The following is a 21568-nucleotide window of genomic DNA, read 5'->3' on the forward strand; positions in this document are numbered from 1 at the left end:
CCAAGTGAGGTGGTGAATGGAAATCCAGGCAGGAGTATTCGGTAGAAAGAGTCTTCAGGTATTATTAAGGAATCAGAAGTGGTTGTCACCTCCAGCCGCCCACTCTTCCTTCATCCCAACGTGCTCGCATCTCTCTTCTCTTTTCCAACACCGTTGCACCTTCTCTTATCCTCCTTACCCACTCACTAACTTCCTTCTCGCTTGCTTTGCCGTTGTTGGGGCCACCATAATAAGCATCGCTATCAGTTCCGCCCTCAAGGAAACTCTCTTGCATAGCTTTCAAGAGCGCTTCTTGCTCGTTTATACTCGAGGCTAGCCGCTGATACATCTGTCTCGGGCCCCAAGGCGCCAAGGCATCGTCCATCTCAGTCTGCTTCCTGCGCCACTGCGTGTGCAGGCTCGTATGGTTTAGAAGCAGTTGAGCAGTGTCGTCGCGCAGGGAACGAATTTGACTCTCAAGTTGAGCAACTTGCTGAGCGAGCTGAACGTTTTGTTGGATGGCTCTTTCGAGAGGAATCAGCGAGGAGGCGTAAGAGGGGTGCTGCGAGGCTAGGCTGGCGACCAAGGAGGGGTTACCGAGCAGCGGTTGGAGTTCATTGAGAGGCTTGTTAGAGACGTTCGATGGAAGCCATCGTTCGGAAATGGACGGTGGAGGGATGGGTTGGTAGGGATCTTGGGGTGGAATCGGCCGAAGCCCAGGCACGGGAGAGCTTGTCGCGTGCTGCTCTGCTGGGAGTGGTGGAGGTGGGCGGGGAGAGTCTACTTTGCTAGGTACTGCTGGGGCAGAGGAAAGAATTGGCGTCCCAGACCGGCTGGGGTCGGCACTTTGAGAGAGATGAGATATCGGTTTTGGCGGAGGCGGAGGTGGTGCACCAACTGCGCTGGTTGGTGATGTCGGAGGTGGCGGCGAAATTGGCGCGTCAGGAGGCGCTGTTCCTGCTGGGGGGGATGTATAGAACGACTCTGACATTGTTGCAATCAGATGACTTCACCTTTCAGGCCGGGAGAGCTTCTAAACACATCTACACGTATGGGCAGTATGTGGGAGTGAAGTCGTAACGGGCTCAGTGGGGGCGTGGGAGGGTATGGCAGATGTGCGGAGGCGGACGAGGCTGAGAAATTAAATTCTTAGCCTGCCACCAAAACTCCGCAACTTCACACCATGCTCTCGCTCATCTTTTGACCCTTCCATTAGATTGCTCTCGACTATACATTTTCGCAGAACACCTCCCAGCCGATTTTCCATCGTGTGCTTCCACAACTTTGGTTATCGTCTCTGCGATATCACCGCCATCGAATCGCCCCATCAGTCGACGAAGCGCAGCGACATTCATTTGCGACGGCCTCTTTGGCGCAGAGCTTTCGCCGGCTGATCAACCACATTTGTCCGAACCCTCAGTCTCCACCACGATAATTCAGACATGGACTACCAAAATCGAGCGGGCTCCAAGTTCGGGGGTGGTGGTGTAGCCTCGCACTCGGCGACAAACGCCGACCGGCGTGAACGGCTGCGAAAGCTCGCCCTCGAGACCATCGACCTGGACAAAGATCCCTACTTCTTCAAGAACCACGTCGGCTCCTTCGAATGCAGACTGTGTCTCACGGTGCACCAGAACGATGGCTCCTACCTCGCTCACACGCAGGGGCGGAAACACCAGACCAACCTCGCGCGACGCGCGGCGCGGGAGCAGAAGGAGATGCAGAAGGACGGCAACCTGGCGGGCGCGGGAATGATGGGCGTGCAGGTGCGCAAGAACATGGTCAAGATCGGCCGCCCGGGTTACAAAATCACAAAGATCAGGGATCCCCTCACCCGGCAGGTGGGCCTGCTGTTCCAGCTCCTGTACCCGGAGATCACGCCCAACGTGCAGCCGCGCGTGCGGTTCATGAGCGCGTTCGAACAGAAAGTCGAGGACCCGGACAGGGACTACCAGTACCTCCTGGTGGCGGCCGAGCCGTACGAAACGTGTGGGTTCAAGCTACAGAGTCGGGAGGTGGACAGGAGAGAAGGCAGGTACTGGACGTGGTGGGACGCCGACGCCAAGGAGTTTTGGTGCCAGGTGCTCTTCAAAACGGAGAGAGATGAGAGGTACTCGAATGTACCGGGCCTGGCACCGGCGGCGGGCAAGAAGTGAACAAGGTGCGGGCTGTACGGGGAACCTTGTTGGGAAATTTTGGACCGGTGGCGGTTATTTAATGAAAATGGTTTTGCTCAATGGGATTCATGGGTGCTAGACGGAGCAGCGAGGTTCTTTTACCTATACAGGACACCAGAGGCTATGATACCCTGTCGAATCAAAAGAAAGTCATTGTGATTGCACAAAAATACCCGAGTGGCCCGCCTGACTTTATATCTCCGAGCGTCCCGTGCTCGTGCTGCCATGCACATCAGATCAGATCCAGGCTCGGATCGGACAACATCAGCGATCCTGAAATATTGCTAGTTTTTACATTTTCTACTTCTCTTCTCTTTTCTGCAACAGCAAGCTTCGTTAATAATGTGGAAGAGGTCCCCAAGTGTATGAGCTTTGGATACTCCTCTGTCCTGGATTTACAATGCTGAAATGATTGTTAAAAGTCGAAACCTATTTCAGAGTGTGTTGCCTCTGTGTGTCTGTGAGTGGCAGAGGAGCGGATTATCAAATATCCGAAATTATATTTTCTGGGTGCTAACGTCCACGTGACTTGGACACAGGGCTTGCCTTTGCAAACCTCATTGGCTGCCAGATTACCTCAGTAGTGTTAAGGGTCGCTGGGCAACAAGGAACGGACAATCGAATGCTAAGTTTTGTTCCCTTGTTCCCAATTCTTCCCCTCCCCCTTATATCCCTTATATCCTCGCACATACATTTTCTCCTCCTCCAATCCGCACAGTGCCCTAGCGTACCCACGGCTCCAGAATGAATCTGCCTTATGTAATAGTGTAACGACCACGACACCCTCCCCTCCGACGACCGACCGACCTGCTGGACTTCGCCTCTCTGCATTTTCTGTCGACACGAGCGTCACCAAGTTCGACCCGATCCACGATACAACAAGCAGCCTTGGGTAGTGAATATGGTTGCTTATGACCTGACATTACGGTGCTTTTGGTGAGGCTCTCGCTTGGAATTCTGATGCTCAAAAAGAAAGATGGACACTAAAAGATATAATAACCGGTGGAGGAAACTCGCGGTCGGTAGCCTTTGCGGGTTTCATGGAGTGGTTTTGGAAAGGCGATGAATGTTGCCGGATGGAGCTCTAAGCTTCGGATTGGCAAGTCAGTGCCCATGCTGGGTTGAGTGTTCCCAATGGCACCAACTCTTGCTTGTTTCCAACCGCGTTGATGACAAGAGCAACTCTTGTGCTTGTGCTCGAGCCCTTGCTTGACTGTTACCCGTACTTCGCGGATCCAGCCCCGATTGGGTGCGGCGGTTTTTGGACTTCTTGGGTCTCTTTCGCTCCAAGGTCAGCCGCGGTCGGTTTTGAAGTTTCCCCTTGCGCCCTTGTTGCCATCATCAGATTTGTTGCTCCTCGACTGTCAAAAGGACTCGTGCTCTGTGCGCTGGGAGCAAAAGCCAGATCACCCGGGCCTGTTTCTGTCCGATTCTGTTTCTCAGGGTCTTCAATTCAGTGACAAAGTTCTAAATCGAGGGTCTCTGGAAGTGTGGATGAGAAACCCGGATCTTCTGGGGTGGCTGTATATTGCCGCAGTCGACGTTGAAGCCCACGAGACGCGTTCAAGAAGTTTTGGGGTCACGGTGGAAGCCAAAGCGTATTCGTAAGGTCGGTAAGACCAACAGGTCGTCGAAATGCTCGACACGCTCTCCAGCCACTGAATGCTGTTAGATATAGGCCGCGTAAAGAGATGTGCATATTCTCACCTTGTGGGTTGAGAGCGCCCGCTGGAAAGCGAATGGCCAACTTCAGAGGTAAATACTCACAGCGCAGTGAGGAGTATCTGTTGTAAGCGCCTGTCGAGGAAGGTAATATAAGGTGTTGGAAGGTGATATAAGGTGTAGGAAGGTAATATAAGGTGTTGGAAGCCTATGCCAGTGGCGAATTCACTATAATTTTAAGTCAAAGCTGCTGAAATGGCGAAGGCGGTAAAAACTTTGTGGGGAGAGGGGGGGGGAAACGAAGCTAGTGCAAGGATCAAGGCCACCTAGGAGAATCAAACAGATTGTGGAAGAAAGACGAGTCGGATGAGAAGCAGTTTTCGTCACTTGTGGATCAAACACATGGGATGAGCCACATCGCCGAACGGGCTCCAGGAGGATCGCGCCATTGCTTCTGAAACTCGACAAAATTGACCAGGAGGGCGCATGAAACCAGGAAACAAACTTTCATAGCGATGGTTGCTACGACTTCGAAGGATGCGGGTGGTTTTGGTCTCAGGTTTTCGCCTAGTAAATATAGTGATAGGCTCGAAAGAGATGGGGTTTGGTTAGCCCTTGACCAGCCAATGCGGACAGGAGCAGTCGAATTGTGCGGGAAAAGACTCTGTCAGGAAGAAGTCTGTCAGGTGTCCATGGGGTGTTGTTTCGAGCTCATACTCTCAAGCCTCTTCAAGTCTTTGCAGGCTGTTTGCGTTATGGTGGGTTTGGGCCAACAACGCCTGAAATCCAAAAAGACTTTTGTGATGACCGGACCGTCGGATGGCTTCATTCTTTCCAGAACTTCCGCGGGACTAGAAGACAGCCCACGTAGAGAGTAGGTAGGGGCTGAACCTAAAAGTCGTGAGACGGGTTGGGGATAATTTCCCTCGTCGAGCGGTTCAACCACAGTTAAGAGGATAGGGAGCATTGCTGACGAGGCGCAAACGGTCTAGTGTAAAGCTGTAACGCAATTCAGCTCTTCGAAATCCGTTGAAGGCTGCTCAATCACCCAGCCGGTCCCGGTGGTTGGTGCGGGGCCCGCGGATCATTGTATTATCACCGTTAGGAGGACCCGATGTGGCTCCCGGTGTAGACGGCGTGTTGGCGCTGCGTCAACCGGGCATGCTTAAGAGGAGGGTCTGCCGACCTTCCAAGGTCGATGTGTCACTTCACATCATACCTCGTACAATCTTTGTGCTGCTTTATTCTTTCTTTCTCTCTCGATTCCAGAGAGCTTCCGATTCTACCTTCTGGTCACCAAGGTCGGTTGCTTTGAGAAAAATGCCCTTTCTCGTCAATTGCTCACTGATTACTTGATTCCGGCCCACTCATATCATGCTAGGGCATAGCATTTGAAGGGGCTGTGGCTGGGTCGATCTTCCTAGGACCACTAGCGCGGTCTCGGGATATGCAGAGATAATGTGAGTCCACTGTCACATTCTGAAGAAAATTTGACTGAATGGCGCCCGAGCCTCAGACGACGAAGAGTCAAGTGTACGGAGTACCCTGAGGACCCACAGAATAAGAGGCACATTCCGAAAGCGGTTACATCGCACCAAAGATTGGATCAACATTCTTTTATAAAATAACCGAATGGATGATCTCAGCTTCGAAGCCCTATGTGCGGATCGTCAAAGCAATGGCGCCACATAATTACATCTGGAGGCCCAGTGATCCGCCGCAAAGAAATGTTGACACGTGACACAAGATACTACGGTGGGCTGTATGGCCACATGTCACTCATACCCTCTCTTGTGCGCATCCCATCTGCTTTCCTGGTCTTTGCCCGGACTACCAGCCTTTTCTTTGGTCGTCTTCAAGACTGGCTAGAGAGACGTGCTGTGGAAGGCGACTCTTTCTACGTCACGGATTGTTGCGGTGTGGTTTTACCGATGAACTCGGGCGAGGACTTTCTTCACTTCACACAGACCTCCATTTCACTTAGCAAACAGCCACTGGTTTGATTTTCATCGCTGACACCCTGTGTGAAGATTACTTGTCCTTTGCCCTTCGAATATCATTGGACTCGTTTCAATGTCAATCCATAAAGTGTGGCCTGCGCCTCAACGTGGCCGTGTTATATCGCCCGAACCCTCCTTGACGTCGACGCCTTGCCATGAATGCTGGTTCATGCACGCAAGATATCTGCCAGGCTCATTCGTGCGCTCTGCACTCACAAGGTCACACTTGGGCCCGGTGTGTGTGGGCTATGTTTGCAGTGGTGTTGTCTCTCTGCGGCGGTCGACCTGCAGTGCCTGAACATCTTGGATTGGTTGGGAACAGCAGGGATGACACCACCTCAATGCTACAGCCTCATTATCGAGACTCCGGTCATACCGCCTCTAGATGCCACCAACGGTCAACGGATGTAGGCAACGAAATCTACAGCCTCACTACGAGTGTTTTAAAGCGAGAGGCACCCGTGGGCAGTTGACCTGGCTTGACTTTATTCCACCTCTAAATTACATCGACTCGTTGAGCATTCACCAGCCTTGAAAGCTTCCTATCTGCTAATATGGAGGCTTTAGGCCTCGCATTTGCAGTTGCTCCTATCCTGGGAGGTGCTCCCAGGATAATCCGGTGCTGCCGCGGATGGAACCGCGCTCCCACTGACCTCGATCGAGCTGCAACGCGTGTCCAAAACCTGCAAACTATGTATGACGCGCTGTCACTCCTCCACAGCAACCTCCCAGAAGAGCAAAGACAGCTAGTTCCAGACCTCCCTAAGGCGATCGCCCTGGCGTTAGAATCGCTGCCCAAGATACCCACGAAGCGCTCCAAGATAAGCTACTTGCGTTGGCTGACAGGAGACAGAGATGTGCACGAAAGAGTGGTGGCTGAAACGCAACAAGATATGTTGCTGGCTGTGCTAATTTTGGGTCTACAAAGGTAAGAGACTTTTTGGGGTCAATACAGGAGGAGCTTATAGCGCTATGCAGGCTTGCCCAACGGGCAGCGGACGACCGAGACCACGATCACTTATCCCATGATGAAGCAACCCAAGTGCCGCAAGGAATGGAAATAACCACCAGCAACGCAGAGGAATGGGTTGCGACAAAGGAGATGGGCACTCTTACTGCTTTTGCTGCACGATGTTGCATGTCTTTTGGAGGCTGGGTCTTCCGAGAGATAAGTCGTGTTTTCGGGCCAAACAGCAATCTATCGCGGAATTTCGATTCAATGTCGACTCTCCAGGGCACACCCGCACACTATGCCAGTATGCATAATTTGCCTCAGATACTTCTGTATGTGGCAATTGTCATGCGTCGTCTCGTCTGGCAACACTGGCTGAAGGCTTCACCTGGCCAAGATCGCCTTCTGGAATTTCACCGAGTCTCACCAGAGCAAGAGCTTTTGCTAGCTTCTAAGGCGGGCGATGTTGTTCGAATGCAGCAACTCCTTGTTCTAGAACAGGTCTCTCCATTTTACGCCACCACGACGGATGGGGTCACAGCTCTGAATCTCGCAATCGAACATGGTCACCACGAGGCTGTTAAACTGCTGCTTGCTCAGGGGGCCCTCGTGAATAGAGCTTTCGGCTTAAAGGAGACATCTCCGCTATGCTGGGCACTCCAGCATCGACGATTGGAGATATGCAGGACGCTGTTGTCTTACGGGGCTTCTCTCGATCATTTCACGGCTCTTGATTGGACTCCTCTATACTATCTGTGGCCGTGGAAATTGGAAGATGGATTCCAGCACCCTCCAGTGGCCGAGTTCATCAGCATGTTACGCGCCACCGGTGAAAAATTTCACACATTACACGAAGACCATGTAGACAACCATGGATGGAGCTTGATGCACCGTGCCGCAATCTTCGCCGACCCAGCTGACTTGCAACTGCTGCTGGACTACGGCGTGAATGCTTTCACACCCCATGCTTGCCTTGACTGGATGCCACTGCATTTCGTGGTGGAGTACGGAATCAGTGACAATTTCCCCGTCCTGTTCCACGCATACGAAAGGGAATTCGGCTCACGTGCTGCCCTTGAACTCCGAGATTCCAGGGGCTGGACGCCTTTGCATATGGCCGCAGCCAATGGTCATTTTGAGCTTGTCCGGGTCCTGTTGGAAAGGGGCGCTAACCGAAAAGCCCTCACTGGACCGGTCTACGACAGTGACATGCCAGAGAGCGTTCGAGGCAGGAGATGTTCTCCTCAAGAGCTGGCCTGGGCGTCTGGTGAGTTAAACGGTCATTGGTTTGATACTATTGCCGCCGCCATTCCCGAAGATCAATGGTTTGACGCCCCTGAATATCCCGAGGACAGCCTTCTCAGGAAGGCTTTTAAATTCCCCAGGCAAGTGGTGTCGAAGGAGAAGATGAAGAACATGGCTACCTTCTTTCGGCGCTCTCGCCAGTCGTGACAATTGCTTTACGAGGGTCGAAGGTATTTGCGGCCATTGGACACTTTCTCGGAGGTACTGGAGAAGAGAGGTGCAGACGCACGCGCGATCAACCTCCTCGTGTGTTTGGGAAACGATTTCATTTCATGGCACAAAGTTATTTATGATTCTATGACTGTCTTACCTTTACGAACAGAATGATTAACGCTTCAATACGATTCTTGAGTTCCCCAAACGAACAACCGTCACAAGCAAGGTCGCGTTAAAGCACGCGGGCCAGACCGTATCTTTCCTAGTCATCATCATGCCGAAGCAGATAGACCCCCTTAACCTCTAGCCACCCGTGACCAAATCCCGCAAATGCTTTGCTCCTCGCCGTCGCTAGATCTCCGCTTCTCTCACCGGCTGCTCGGTGCGCTGGCCTCGTGTAAGCATAGGACGTGCAGTAAGTCGCGTGTTGTGTGCAGTATGTCGCTTTACAGGTCGAGTCGCATGGTATCCTATCTTTCCCTTGACATCGTGTGAGAGATCAATGTTAGAACCATCGAGGTAGTGCCAGAGAGTCGTAATCGTAGGCGGTTGGGCACGTTGTCGAGACTATCTAGGTCGAAATCGACAAGTGCGTAAATGAGATGTCGAGATCTGGGGGTTCCTGGAATACCAAACCTAAGAGTTGGTATATCAAGGCTGCAACAGTGCTTTCAACACAGGAGAGGCTTGACATCCGAGTAGAGGGTCGCCCTGCATCTCCTCGGCCTGTACTCAATTGTGACGCCGTTAAAAACCGGTGAGATGGCCAGCCAGGTATAAAGTCAAAAATACGGTATGGAAGACGAGTATTCCAGCCCAGCCAGGCATGAAGTGTCGTTGTAATAAAGATGTATGGTAGCCTTGTCTGTCTTGGGAGCCTCATGTTGCAAATGCTTGTCCGCCCACTAATGAAAGTCTTTGAAACGCCGTCCCTCTGTGTGTATCATTTCCTCCAGCAGCTGCGCCCTCGCCATGCAGATAAAAAAAAAAGTAAAAGTTGACCCATATTTCCATGCCCATCCTGCATTTGCCGCATATCTTCCCGCTTGCCTCATGATAACCACCTCACCGCAATCCAGATACTTGTGGCTTACCCTGTAACATGACGTCTCCAAACTCCTTGAGACTGAAATCCCGATCGACAATGTTGTCCCACGCACGCTGCCTCTCTTCCTGTGCCTTCTTATTGCGCCATGTCCAGCCAGGCTTGCCCCGGCCTTCTCGCTCATCTATTGTGGAGGCTGCCGCTTGCCCCTGGCCTTCTCCTTCTGCTTCAGCTTTTGTCTGCATCGCCGCGACCCTCGCCGAGCTGCGTGTAGCCGTGCCGTTTGACATCGCTTGTGAGATAGGTTGCTGGGAGGTTTCAGTTTGGCTTTGCCTCTGTGACCGTGGTGGGGACAGTTCACCCGGTGCGGCTGCGTTGAGGTGGTCGTTTGCAGGAGTGTGAGGGCGTCCGCTCAGAGAGTGTGCCGAGTCTTGGTCGTTGTCGTTGTTCGTGTCTTCTGGGAAGAGGCTGTCGTCTTCGAACCCTTCGTCGGCGTCGATGGTATCCTGGAGGGCAGATGGTGTGGAGGAAGTGGATGTGGTCATTGTTTCATCCAGGTCCATCACTTAGGCACAGTCCACAGCTTCACTGGGCACGAGTGATGCTGATGAAACCTTTTCACCGTCGACTTGACTTGGCGTTGTATCTGCAGCTCCGGTTTCGTGACTGTGACTCGGAATGACGATCCTTTCTAGTTAGTGAAGTTCGTGGTATGCGGAGAAGATCCCCAAGTGCTAGCGGGGATGCAGCCTTCGGGACACCTACCGTGTTCGGAGGAGGGTCTGATTCTGAAACTACCCCTATTGTCTGCCTGTCTGGCTGCAGCCACACGCACACAACATTGATACGCCGAATATAGTTACTTGTTGGGCTATAGAAGTGGAACCCTAGTCATTAACCCCGTGCGATTTTTCAAGTTGGGAATTATCGCGGCAATCTAGCGAAGCCAACAGGTCTGGATGTCGTCGGAATAGATTTGGTCTTTGCCAAATTGCCATACCTCAAGGGTCCTTCAACCGCGAACAGCCTCTTTTGGCATTTCTGAGTGTAGGCTCAATGAATGGCTGGGCTATGGTTGAAATGTGCTGGGAGTGCTGGGAGTGCTGGGAGTGAGCGCTAATCTGGGTGAAGCCCTGAGGCTATTCTACAAGTAGCCGGAAATCAAAATCCAAAGTGGGTATGGCCAACGAGGACCAGCCTTGCGCATCTGTCCAGGTTTGATGTACCTTGTAAGTCTGGCAAATCAGAAAAGAATAAGCAGCCATCTTAGGAAACTGCGTCCTAAGTTTGAATAGATGTGTATATGAAAGTGACAAATATCATCAGTGGGTCAAATATAGTGGCTGTCTCATGTTCGCTGCAGTGTTCTCATGTGCATCAAGTTCTGCCACATATGATATGTCTGTCCTTTGCGACAAACAGTCTCAAGGTGTGATAACTATGCAGCAGAATTCCTTCACCGAGAACCTTCAATACCCCTGAGCAAGGTGCGAGATGTAACAGTGCACCCCAGGAAGCCGTTGATACTAGGCCTAATAAGTAGTTTTTCCGGAAGAGGCACACGGCTGTAGATATGAGAAAGAGGGTCAGATGGGCGGATATCTTCTTCTTCTGTGACTCAACGGAGGAATATGATGAAACCTACAGGGTGCTGGTGACCGAAGACTGCCTGACTCGTGTAGGTATATATCCTGAGTAATGACAGTCATTACATCGCCTTGGCGACCTTGACAGTCAGACCAGCACGCTTTGGGATGAACCGAATCATGTGATGCGGAGAATTTAATGGACTTTTTGTCTGCTTTTGGAAGGCACCAAACGTAAGGGATTCCCTAAACGGGACGACACAGGGCGGAATCAGAATTTTCAAATGAAACAAAAGACCCAAAAATGCGTTTGTTATTACCACATCAAAACTCCATCGATGTTAATGACTCTCAAATTTCCTTCGCTGACCACGTCAACCCCAAGCTTCTTTCAGTAATGTTCCAAACTGTGTTCGATCTGGAGACGCCGTCGCATCAACCATGGAGGTCAAGCTCCACAGACGGATCTTCGAGACTCTATTTAAAATCCGGGCAACAGCCACTGTCCTATCGCTTAGACGAGTCACCTCACCAAGTAAACGACCTTCTGCCAGATTCGGTGCTACACTAGCGACCCTCAGCCCTGTGGCAAGAGCTCTGAATATTATATACCGCACAATCGGCACCCTCGATGCTCTGTCTGCATTCTCTCCCATGTTGATTTCACACCAACCGACCTATGGCAAGTGGGGATAGCAACTTGGATAAAGGGCAGCATGTCAATCCTGACCTAAGTCGGCTGGAAGCAGGACTCAACGACAGCTACAATACTTCTAACTCATGGGCAAACAGCAATCACAGTTTGAGCAGCACGAATGCGGGAGATCTTGGAGGCGAAGGTGGCAGCCATCCAACCTCAGGACCTCCCTCAGATAACAATGCCGCGGACGAAGCGTATCAAGAGCAGCGACCAAAGCTTGCTTGGTCGAAGGTCATTAATTGGGTAAAGCGGAAGGACAAAGTTCGACCTTTTCGGTTGTCCAACCTCAGGCCTTCGACATCTTTCTACAACAAATTCGAGGAGGGTTCTGTGCCCAGTCAGGAGAAGCCGTCTGGTGCCGATCATGTGCCTGAACACCCACACGAAGGCAGTGAGGATGCAGAAGCTCCATCGCAAGTCTATACCCAGGCTGCGACGGAAACAGTACATACCTTCTTGCGTCAGGATTCAACGTATCAGGGGGCGACAAAGTACGTTCATTTCCTTTCCTCGCACCATCTCGAAGCTAATTGCCACAGCCTCGATCATGAAGAACGACAGGTTGACCAACACGTATATGACGTGGATTACGTACCTACACCTGAGCAATACAAACCTGGTCTCTTTGGGGCCCTCCTTGCTTATAAACTCAACCACATGCAGCAAGGCTGGCCTAACAACCAAAAGCAACCACACAGCCGTGCAGGAGGACAGACGCAGCATGATCCAAAAGGTCACCATCACTCTCAGTCACTCACAACGTCACTTCCCAGTTCTGGCACAGCGACACCCTCCAAAAAGGTCAAATGGTACGAGAAGCCTGAACAGAGCAACCCAACTGCCACGGCCTTGATGCAAGCAGCTCTCACATCCACAGGGCCGAGCGTGGCAGGAATGGGCGCCCTCCCACGCCCTCGGACGATGCGCCCTAAATCCGCCGATATGATCTCCACGGCCGTCGACATCATCACACACGGAAAACACCATCATAACCGGCGTAGCGGCGCGTACAGCACAAGCACGCTTGACAATCACGTGGGCCTCATCACTGAGGTCGCCGATATCATCGCCCGGAGAGACTATTTAATCAAGCTGTGCGGCGCCTTTATGGAATACGGCGCCCCCACTCATCGCATGGAAGAATACCTAAGTGCCTCTGCTCGAGCATTGCTCATCGACGCCGACTTTCTGCACATCCCAGGTGCCATGTTCTGCACTTTTGCCGACCGAACCATCCACGCCAACAATGTCGACATTGTCCGAAAACGCTCCGGGCTTGATTTCGCACGCCTGAGGGACGTGTTCAATGTGTACAAATGTGTCATTCATGACAAACTCACCGCTGAGGAGGGCATCCGAGAGATCGACAATATTCGCAGACGACCCGATACCTACTCGGAGCTATTTCGCATCTTGATGTTCGGTGTGGCGTCAGTTGTGGTCGGGCCCTTTTCCTTCCAGAGTCGCCCTATTGATTTTGGACCTATTTTCCTTCTCGGTTGCGCAATTGGGTTCATGCAGGTCAAGATCGTCCCGCGGTCCGAACACTTCAGCAATGTGTTCGAGGTCTTTGCGTGCGTGTTTGCAGCGTTCATTGCCCGGGCGCTGGGGTCGATCCAATACTCTAATGGGCAGTACATCTTCTGCTTCTCGGGCATAGCGCAGAGTAGCATCGCCATGATCCTCCCAGGATTCATGATGCTGAATTCCGCCCTCGAACTACAGAGTCGAAATCTGATTTCTGGTTCGGTACGTATGGTTTACGTGATTGTTTATGTTCTCTTTCTCGCATTCGGCCTCCTCATTGGCACCACCGTCTTCGGGCTGATCAAGCGTGACGCCGTCTCCTCCACTACCTGCGACATCCCGTCCTGGTTCGCCGCAGATATGAATTGGAAGTTGATACATACGCGCTTTATCTGGGCTCCACTGTTCGCTTGTTGCGTGGGACTCATCTACCAAGCCTTGTGGCGGCAGTTGCCTGTCATGGCTCTCATTGCCGTCTGTGGCCATCAAGCCAACTTCTGGATCTCCACCCAGCTTTCCAGCAACCCGCAAGTCGCAAACGCCATCGGCGCCTTCGCCATCGGCTGCATCTCCAACTTGTACTCGCGGCTTTTCCACGGTCAAGCAGCAACCGCCATGCTGCCAGCCATCTACTGTCAAGTTCCCGGTGGTCTCGCCTCCTCGGGATCACTGGTCGCGGGCGTCGTCTCTGCCAATGAGATTTCTGGCAACAGCACCGCGAGTGCTCAGAATTCGAGTAATGGTTCCGACGGGACAATTTTCACCGTTGGGTACAGCATGGTTCAGGTTGCCATTGGTATCAGCGTGGGGTTGTACCTGAGCGCGTTGGTCGTGTATCCCTACGGCAAGAGAAAAAGTGCATTGGGGAGTTTTTGATGAAAGGCATGACAAGCAAGACAAGGCGTTTCTTTTAAAAAATTGCGACTGATTTTTATTTACACCTAGAAATGATGTTTATGATAATGATAAAGTGTACTTGTACTGGGATTTGTGAATATGTCACAGAGAACATTATGCAGGGTTAGGAGCATTGGCAATAGTGAAGGATGGAGGCGTTATTTCGGGCAAGTAACGCATAAGAACAGCCAAGCATTTACGACTTGCTCCGTCCTAGGAAATTATTTAAGGTTAATAAGTTTATTTCCATGTTCACTTCCCCGTCTCCGTGCCATCATTACCCCCACTTGTCACTCACCCACTCACGACAATAGTCTGTGCCAGGTCACCACAATGGACGATCCTCACAAGTCTGTCACCAAGGAACCGGCTGAGCGCCTCCGTCAGGGTGTCCTGAGCTTTTCCTCGGGCGGAAAGCTTCAGACACGTCCGCCGTCGACCCCAAAGGCCCGAGACAGAGACGAACTAGTCAGAGTGGCCAGAGAGACAGTCTCAGTCCTCCCTGGTCTCCTCCACACCCGGCCGGATGCAAAACCAGATGGATACCTCTATGAAAAAGACGCCGCGACACCGCTTGATCAGAGCTTCTGTCCAAAACTGCCAAAGACGAAAATCCGAGTCATCAGCAGCGACACGATCGACGCGGCCCTCCAACTCAGCAGCGGCGGCGGCGGCGGTCCGTCTCAGAAGCCTGTCTGTGTCCTGAACATGGCAAATGCGATCCACGCAGGCGGCGGGTTCAAGCACGGCTCCCTGGCCCAGGAAGAAGCCCTTTGCTTCCGCACCTCTCTGATCTTTACTCTCAAACTGCGCCTCTACCCGATTCCCGACAAAGCTGCCATCTACTCCCCGACCGTCCTGGTGATCAGAGACAGCCTTGCCAACGGCCACCAGCTTCTCGACAGCCGGGACCCTGAGAAGTTGCCTGTCATCAGCGTCGTCAGCGCAGCGGCCGTCTTTCAACCTACTCTCGGGTACAACGCGGCTCAGCCTAACCAGGATGCAAACGAGTTCTACGCCCGGCGCGAAGACCGCGAAATGATGAGAGATAAAATGCGTGTCATCCTCCGGACCGCCATCAAGAATAGACACCGTAAGATCGTACTCGGCGCTTTCGGCTGTGGTGCGTTCCACAATCCGCCCAAAGAGGTCGCTCGGCTCTGGTCAGAGGTGCTTCAGGAAGCAGAGTTCGCGGGCGGCTGGTGGGAGGACGTGGTCTTTGCGGTGCTTGCTCTGGGCTCATCCGACAAGAACTTCCAGTGGTTCTCGGAGGAGTTGGACGGGGTTTTGGTCTGAGACTACTTGGTACCTGCAAAATGCGAGGCGAGGGCGGGTGCCACTCCAAGTGGGTGATTCAGTGAGAACCCAAACCAAAATGACAGATGCGAAAAGCAGTTCCTGCTAAAACTGTAACAACACAAGGCAAGAAAGAAGTGCTCTATTTAAAGCCTCTTCAAAGGCATACGTCCGCCGACAAGAGCTCCAAAATACATATGTTTTTCCAAACCATCGTGGCATCAAGGTCAGGGCTAACAGGAGACTGATGAGTGTTGATTGCTCCCACGTTAACTCTCATCGCATGGCATGACATGTTTGGAAGATGGGTAATGAGAGGACGACATGCACTGGTCGAGCAGCTTGGGTGAAATGCGGCAGGATTAATAGACTCGAGAAAGTTTGTCTCGAGCTTTGTACATTTTCATGGACCCCCTCCCCACATCCCGGATCTGGATCCGCCAGCCGTTTCCGCATGGAGTTAATGAGGCTCTCGGAAGAGCTAGAGATTGGCGACGGTGTTCTGACCAAACAGGAACCAGACCAGCCCATTAATTATCCCAAACCATCTTCCACCAAGCAAAGTACAGTTGATGGTGCCCTTGCCATGAAGAGAAGCCTCTTCCCTTTCCGGGTGGTATCTTGACTGTGTTCTCCACGCGTGACTCTCCAATGGGGTCCTTTCTCACGACCGACAAGGCAAGGAAGGGGAGCAGCGTCGATGATCCCGGCCCGGCGTGTCAAGGTTGGCCAAGTCAGAGGTGCGGTCTCTTCCATACCCGTGAATGCATTCATGCAATGACAACTCTGCAAGACCGGGTCAAGAGCCCGAGCGAAGGACGATGTTCTCCTCGAAGCGGGCGCTGGTCTGTTCAATGCAGTTTCAAGTTAGCACCGCCCGCGCCCACTCCACGGTGGACAAAACAGCCTGGCTCTCACGGTAGTGTACAACATTCCACTCTCTAGCAACGACAGGTGGGCTTGGTGGTGGTGGTGGTGGTGGTGGTGGTGGTGGTGGACCCATTCAGTGCTGGCATATTGGAATCGTGTCGACGGTGTGTGTGTTCTGCTGCTGTTTGCGTATGGCATGTGGGTGAAGAAGAGGTATGGAGGACGTTGGAGTCGTTGCTCAGCCAGAGGACTGCTGCTCCGGTTGGGGTTGCGATGGCGGTACTGTGCTGCTTGTCCGCCGGTCGAGGACAGTCGCTTGTTGCGCAAGAATCGCCAGAGGAAGGGCAAGGTTGGAATACACATGACCAATAACGTGACGATGCCGACGATGGTTTCGGCCGTGATGCCCATGTCGGTGGATCCGGTCGACGGGTTCTCTCGATGGTATAGTTCTAGCTTGGACGAGAACCCGACTTGAGCCTCGAGAGAGTACGGAACTGGTTTAGAGAAGAGAGGAAATGTCGGGAAGGTATCACTATTATCATCAGAATTGCGTTGCGGACGGGAGAGAAAAAGAATCCCTCAGCCACCTAGGACATAGTATTTATTATCTATCTATACAGACGTGCTGGTTTGTGATATGCACGAGACTGAAGGCCCCCCGGCGGGGCGAAAGGGGGGTAGGGGCTATGCTTGCAACCATGAGAAATAGCGTCGCAAACGATGGCGGGGATCCACATGTTGTGATTATCCCTGCAATTCGTAGCTACTGGTCCAACTGCGTATGAGTGCGAGGAACTACTGCAGAGTCCAGCAGGCTATATCCTGGTCTCAGGGTGGAGCCAGCAGGGTGGAGCCAGAAGAGGGACTTCCACCACTGAATGGCTAGAGCCCCTAGAAACGAGCCAACTCGAGAAGAGGGTTCAAAAATTCATACTTGGCGCAAAGGCGACAGAAATGGGTTTAAAACCTCTGTTCTGGACAACCTGTTTTGCTAGGTCAACTGTAGAAGCATCCCCCTGCTCAAGCCCTTCTTAAGTTCTGAGCTTCGTATTGGAGTATATCTCTGACAAGTTCGGAAAATAAAGAGCTCGTTCTGGTGGGAACGAATAGCTGACATTGGAGAGATCAGTTTTGATTTATGATTCGAAGGCACCGCCGAACTTGAATCCGACTTGATGCGCAGAAATCCCCAGCGGTGTGTGCAAGGCCACGGAACGGACGATGCCATAACCATGTGGTCAACACACCGGGACAGGGTCCAGCACAGCTGATGAGATTTGGAACTCTTACCACTGCTTCAAACTGTGCGTTAGCAAGCTCTCGTTCAAATTATTGAACGAGCCAAGAGCAACTAAGCCATCAATGAGCCCGACACATATCAATCTCGCCGCATAGTTGAGGTCGGCCAAAGGTGAGTGATAGTAGTAACATGTGGACGCCAAATGTGGCGTTTTGAGAAGAAGAGACCTGTAGCACCACTTTCTTTGGACTCTCGAATTTGCAAGTGCTCTTTCAATTTATAGGCCATTGAAGAACGGGATTTCAGCCTTATCCGGTCTCACGTCAAAAGTCAAGAAAATAGGTCCTATGTCGATATGCGGCTTCACGCTCGACGTGACGCCAGTTAGACCGGTCGCACGAGAGCTGGTGATTCACAAGAAGAACCAGTATTGGCAACCTGCGTAAAATAAAAAAGAAGCACGCTGTGACGTCAGGTAGAGGACGTGCACGGACGTGTAACTACAAGAACCCACAAGAGGAGGCTTGGAGGTTAGCGGCCTTGGCTACGGAATTCGGAACCAAGTTTCTCCGCGAGATGCTTTCATCCAAGACTTCCTCCATCTGGACAAGTTGGTGTTAATGAGATCATATGACACGGACCCCCTTGACCACCATGATGAACCACCGCTGACTTTTCCCTCCCATTTTTAAGCCCTTTTGGGATCGCTGTCGGGGTAGCCTGAACAGGAGACCAAGACAGAGTCGGGTCTTCCGCCTCTCACTTGTTGGGAGCTTGCTGCTACATGAGCTCAGAATGAGCGCTGCACGGCTTCGGAAAACATTCAAGTATCCCTCCGAAGATGATGCGGACATGTCGCACGAAGAGATGGACGAAGAAGGTACGTGTATCCTTGTCCGGAGAAAGTCATGAAATATAAATACGGTGCCTCTCTGCTGGGGATTCGGAGCGAGGGAGTCAAATCATCCCACGCTCTGGTGGTTCACGTCATGATCCTGCAGTAAAAGGGGGAATACCTGAATGTCCTCCAACAATAACAAGCCTGACGTGTCGTTGTATAAATTACAAACAGAACAAGAACACCTCCTCCAGAACCTGCAGGCCTCCGAGACCTCGACCAATGCCATCTACACCGTAATGTTCACGGCCCTGCCGCTCGTCGTCACCCTGCCGTTCATGATGTACCTCACCATGTCGACCTCGCGAGCCATGGCGTTTCTGTGCCTGTTGAGCATCACCTCGCTCGCCTCCAGCGCCTACATCATGTACATGGTCCCGACGTCGACGCCACTGGGATCCCTCTCTACCTCGTCACGCTCATCCCCGACCGCCACGCGACAGAGACACGTGCACGGCACCGGGATCCCCCAGACGGGTTTCCTCCTCTCGTCCGCCGACAGCCCCATCAACCAGTACCTGCCCTACCTCAACGCCTTCATCGACGTGCTCCTGTTCATCGCGTCCATGGGCTACCGCTCCCGGAGTGACGTGCCAGAAGGTCTGTGGCTGCTTTTGTTGCTCCCCGGCCTCATCTTTGGAATGGTCTTTCTCACGAGGAAGAGTATGTCCGAGGTTAATGCGGGATTGGCCGAGTTGGAGGGCCTGAGGTACGACTATAGGGGTGCCTGATCACCGTCTGGTAGATAGTTGGGCTCCAAGCGACCCTGCTACGAATGATGCCCGGAATTAGTTTTGCTCAAGGACGGAGTACGTTGTTTTCATAGTTGCATGGGAACGAGCACCTAATGAAACAGGCTGGATGCTTCATAGCCAAAGGTTGATATATCGATACAAATGGTCCCAAAGCCCTTTATAGCTCTTATCATACAGGGATTTTCGCAGGCTCTGCCTCCGCCACTGACGCCTCAACCTTGGATGGCTTCGGTAGTTGAGGAACTTCGGGCCAAGGTTTCTTTAACGCGTCTTGAATCATGACCAGACACCCTTTAGGACCGCTCACAGCTCCTGCCCAGCGTTTATTAGCATTGACGAGTCATCCGAGAGCGGGATTAGAACAAGAACTTACCATGCACAACGACAATCCCATTCTCTGCATCCGCCTGCAGAACCTTCAAGTTCTGCACTGTATTCCTCTGGCCGCCCATATTTCCGGCCATCTTCTTGCCGGGATATACACGACTACCACCTCCTTGACTGGGACCCACGGAACCATGCGATCTGTGACTGAGAGAGTGACCGTGACTTCGTGGCTGACCTTTGAAACCCCATCTCTTCATCGGACCTGCGAAACCCTTTCCTTTGCAATTTGACCGAGTGTCCACAAACTGCCCGGCTAGAAACCAATCGGCGCGGATCTCTTGGCCTACTGGTAGCAGTCCTTCTGGGCCTCGGACTCGGAATTCGCGCTGAAATCTTTTGGGACTCACGCCCTGCACGGAGTAATGGCCGAGCATGGGCTTGACCACATTCTTGGGGTTGATGGTGCCGCTGCCAACACACACCGCGTAGTAACCATGTCTTCTCCGCGTCTTATGGCTGACAACCTGATTTCTGTCCAGCTGTAACACCGTGCAGGGTATTCTCTTTCCAGATTCAACGTCGTATACTGCGGTCATGCCCTTCTTGATTGCTAGAGCTCCTGACCGTAGAGGAAGGGTATCTGATTTCAACTTTCGCTCAAAGGCCGCGGCGGGCGTGGAGAGGAGTGGTTGAATACCTGGGACGACGTTGTAGGGATTGTGTTTCGGCTGTCGGTCCAGTGAGCGAATGCCCATGCATCTTCTCTGAGAGCCGCTCAAGGATTTTCGTAGGAGCGATCGAGGGAGGAGGAAAGGAGGCGGGAGTGGGACGGCCACAAGTCTGGGGATGGTTGGTGGCATGTTGGAGGATAGGACGCGCACAACGTCGGTACCGGAGGAAGATGGTGTTCGTTCTGAAGCCAAATGATTGACGGTGACGGTTCAATTGTGCATTCAACTTTCAACTTTCAAGCTCGACTTCAATTGCGGATCGAGCACACGAATATTATTGGTTGGAAGTTGAACCAATAGGCGGTGTATCTCTGGACCCACTCGCTGCTCTCCTTTTCGCTTCTTGGAGCAATCGTAAACGTCTTTAACAACCTCAAGACACGTCCAAGGGATGGTCGAATCCAGCAGCGTCAGTCATTGCAAAAGGTACCCAGTCACCTATGAGCAGAATTTTGCGTTGGAGCCCTTATTGCACCCGACTGGCCATTGCCAACCTCGTATTCATGGCCCTGCATCATCCAACGGTTTCCCTTTGTTGTTTGCGGGGTTAGAGCCCAGAACTCCTCGTTTCATGGCTGGGACCTTTCACTGTCACAAGACGAATCTGTCCATGGCCAGTGCCCATCCATGCTCGGGCATGCGCACACATTGAGCTTGTTACCCCTCCCTCTTCGCAAGGATCAATAGGTAGGACAAAGAGTTGAAAGAGGGGCAAATGGTTTGGTTCTTCGCTTCTCACCCTCTCCGTTACAATCGTGGCTTCAAAGGAATTGATCCAGAAACACTTAGTGAAAAGCTCTCAGACTCACTCAAAATGCAGCGACGCCCTTCCCTCGTCCCCGACCTGTTCCATATCAAACGGATCACTACGAGAGCTGGATCACCCCCAACCACCCATACTGAAATCTGCGGGACTTGCACAGACCTTGATTCAGCCCAAAAGGTTGCACTCCGCCGCCTTGAGGATGAGGGCTTATCTCACGACTCGATGAACATCTATGTGACGAATGACATTACCCAACCTTCATCAACTTGGCAATATGCGAACAACGTCGTTGTCCATGCCGAGACGGACGGTGAAATTCATGAGGTTGGGATCGAAAGCACGCCGAACTCTCTGGGCGTTCGCTCCAAGCCAGGTGATGGGAGAGTAGAGGATGATCTCTTCTATGTTCTCCGCACAACCCAGTCACCCACCACCGGATTCACGTACACTGAGATCAAAGGGATACATTTGTCTCGACAGGCGGCTGTAACTGCCGCCCGATACGAACTGGTTAGTGGTGAGCACAAACTGGATTGGTACAAGGAATACAACGAGGAAGTCGGAGTAGGTGACAGGGAAGAAGACATCGAAGGGCACCAGGTTATCGTGACTGCGGCTGGAGACGATGGCGAGAAGTACATTGTCAGCGTGGTCCATGAGAGCTGAAACAGGAATGAGCATCCAAATGCCCGCGCC

General features: G+C 52.3%; 9 protein-coding genes across 9 annotated transcripts; 6 read left to right on the forward strand and 3 right to left on the reverse strand.

Moving 5' to 3' along the window:
• Nucleotides 1-85: 85 nt before the first annotated feature.
• Nucleotides 86-970, reverse strand: Z517_01185 (uncharacterized protein; the record flags this gene model as incomplete). Its single annotated transcript, XM_013434147.1, has 1 exon — nt 86-970. One exon carries the CDS (start codon nt 968-970, stop codon nt 86-88), a length of 885 nt encoding a protein of 294 aa, XP_013289601.1.
• Nucleotides 971-1421: 451 nt separating this feature from the next.
• Nucleotides 1422-2135, forward strand: Z517_01186 (uncharacterized protein; the record flags this gene model as incomplete). The annotated part of the gene is made up of 1 exon (XM_013434148.1): nt 1422-2135. The coding sequence occupies one exon, from the start codon at nt 1422-1424 to the stop codon at nt 2133-2135; it is 714 nt and encodes a 237-aa protein (XP_013289602.1).
• Nucleotides 2136-7118: 4983 nt separating this feature from the next.
• Nucleotides 7119-8222, forward strand: Z517_01187 (uncharacterized protein; the record flags this gene model as incomplete). The annotated part of the gene is made up of 1 exon (XM_013434149.1): nt 7119-8222. The coding sequence occupies one exon, from the start codon at nt 7119-7121 to the stop codon at nt 8220-8222; it is 1104 nt and encodes a 367-aa protein (XP_013289603.1).
• A 1074-nt stretch (nt 8223-9296) lies between these two features.
• Nucleotides 9297-9821, reverse strand: Z517_01188 (uncharacterized protein; the record flags this gene model as incomplete). Its single annotated transcript, XM_013434150.1, has 1 exon — nt 9297-9821. One exon carries the CDS (start codon nt 9819-9821, stop codon nt 9297-9299), a length of 525 nt encoding a protein of 174 aa, XP_013289604.1.
• Nucleotides 9822-11541: 1720 nt separating this feature from the next.
• Nucleotides 11542-13965, forward strand: Z517_01189 (uncharacterized protein; the record flags this gene model as incomplete). Its single annotated transcript, XM_013434151.1, has 2 exons — nt 11542-12053; nt 12102-13965. The coding sequence occupies 2 exons, from the start codon at nt 11542-11544 to the stop codon at nt 13963-13965; spliced, it is 2376 nt and encodes a 791-aa protein (XP_013289605.1).
• Nucleotides 13966-14319: 354 nt separating this feature from the next.
• On the forward strand, nt 14320-15282 carry Z517_01190 (uncharacterized protein; the record flags this gene model as incomplete). The annotated part of the gene is made up of 1 exon (XM_013434152.1): nt 14320-15282. The coding sequence occupies one exon, from the start codon at nt 14320-14322 to the stop codon at nt 15280-15282; it is 963 nt and encodes a 320-aa protein (XP_013289606.1).
• A 2908-nt stretch (nt 15283-18190) lies between these two features.
• Nucleotides 18191-19024, forward strand: Z517_01191 (uncharacterized protein; the record flags this gene model as incomplete). The annotated part of the gene is made up of 2 exons (XM_013434153.1): nt 18191-18275; nt 18468-19024. 2 exons carry the CDS (start codon nt 18191-18193, stop codon nt 19022-19024), a joined length of 642 nt encoding a protein of 213 aa, XP_013289607.1.
• A 193-nt stretch (nt 19025-19217) lies between these two features.
• On the reverse strand, nt 19218-20235 carry Z517_01192 (50S ribosomal protein L3; the record flags this gene model as incomplete). The annotated part of the gene is made up of 2 exons (XM_013434154.1): nt 19218-19360; nt 19422-20235. 2 exons carry the CDS (start codon nt 20233-20235, stop codon nt 19218-19220), a joined length of 957 nt encoding a protein of 318 aa, XP_013289608.1.
• A 685-nt stretch (nt 20236-20920) lies between these two features.
• Nucleotides 20921-21538, forward strand: Z517_01193 (uncharacterized protein; the record flags this gene model as incomplete). The annotated part of the gene is made up of 1 exon (XM_013434155.1): nt 20921-21538. One exon carries the CDS (start codon nt 20921-20923, stop codon nt 21536-21538), a length of 618 nt encoding a protein of 205 aa, XP_013289609.1.
• Nucleotides 21539-21568: the final 30 nt, after the last annotated feature.

This window comes from Fonsecaea pedrosoi (assembly GCF_000835455.1).
Source record: "Fonsecaea pedrosoi CBS 271.37 unplaced genomic scaffold supercont1.1, whole genome shotgun sequence".
In the NCBI taxonomy this organism is placed as follows: domain Eukaryota; kingdom Fungi; phylum Ascomycota; class Eurotiomycetes; order Chaetothyriales; family Herpotrichiellaceae; genus Fonsecaea; species Fonsecaea pedrosoi.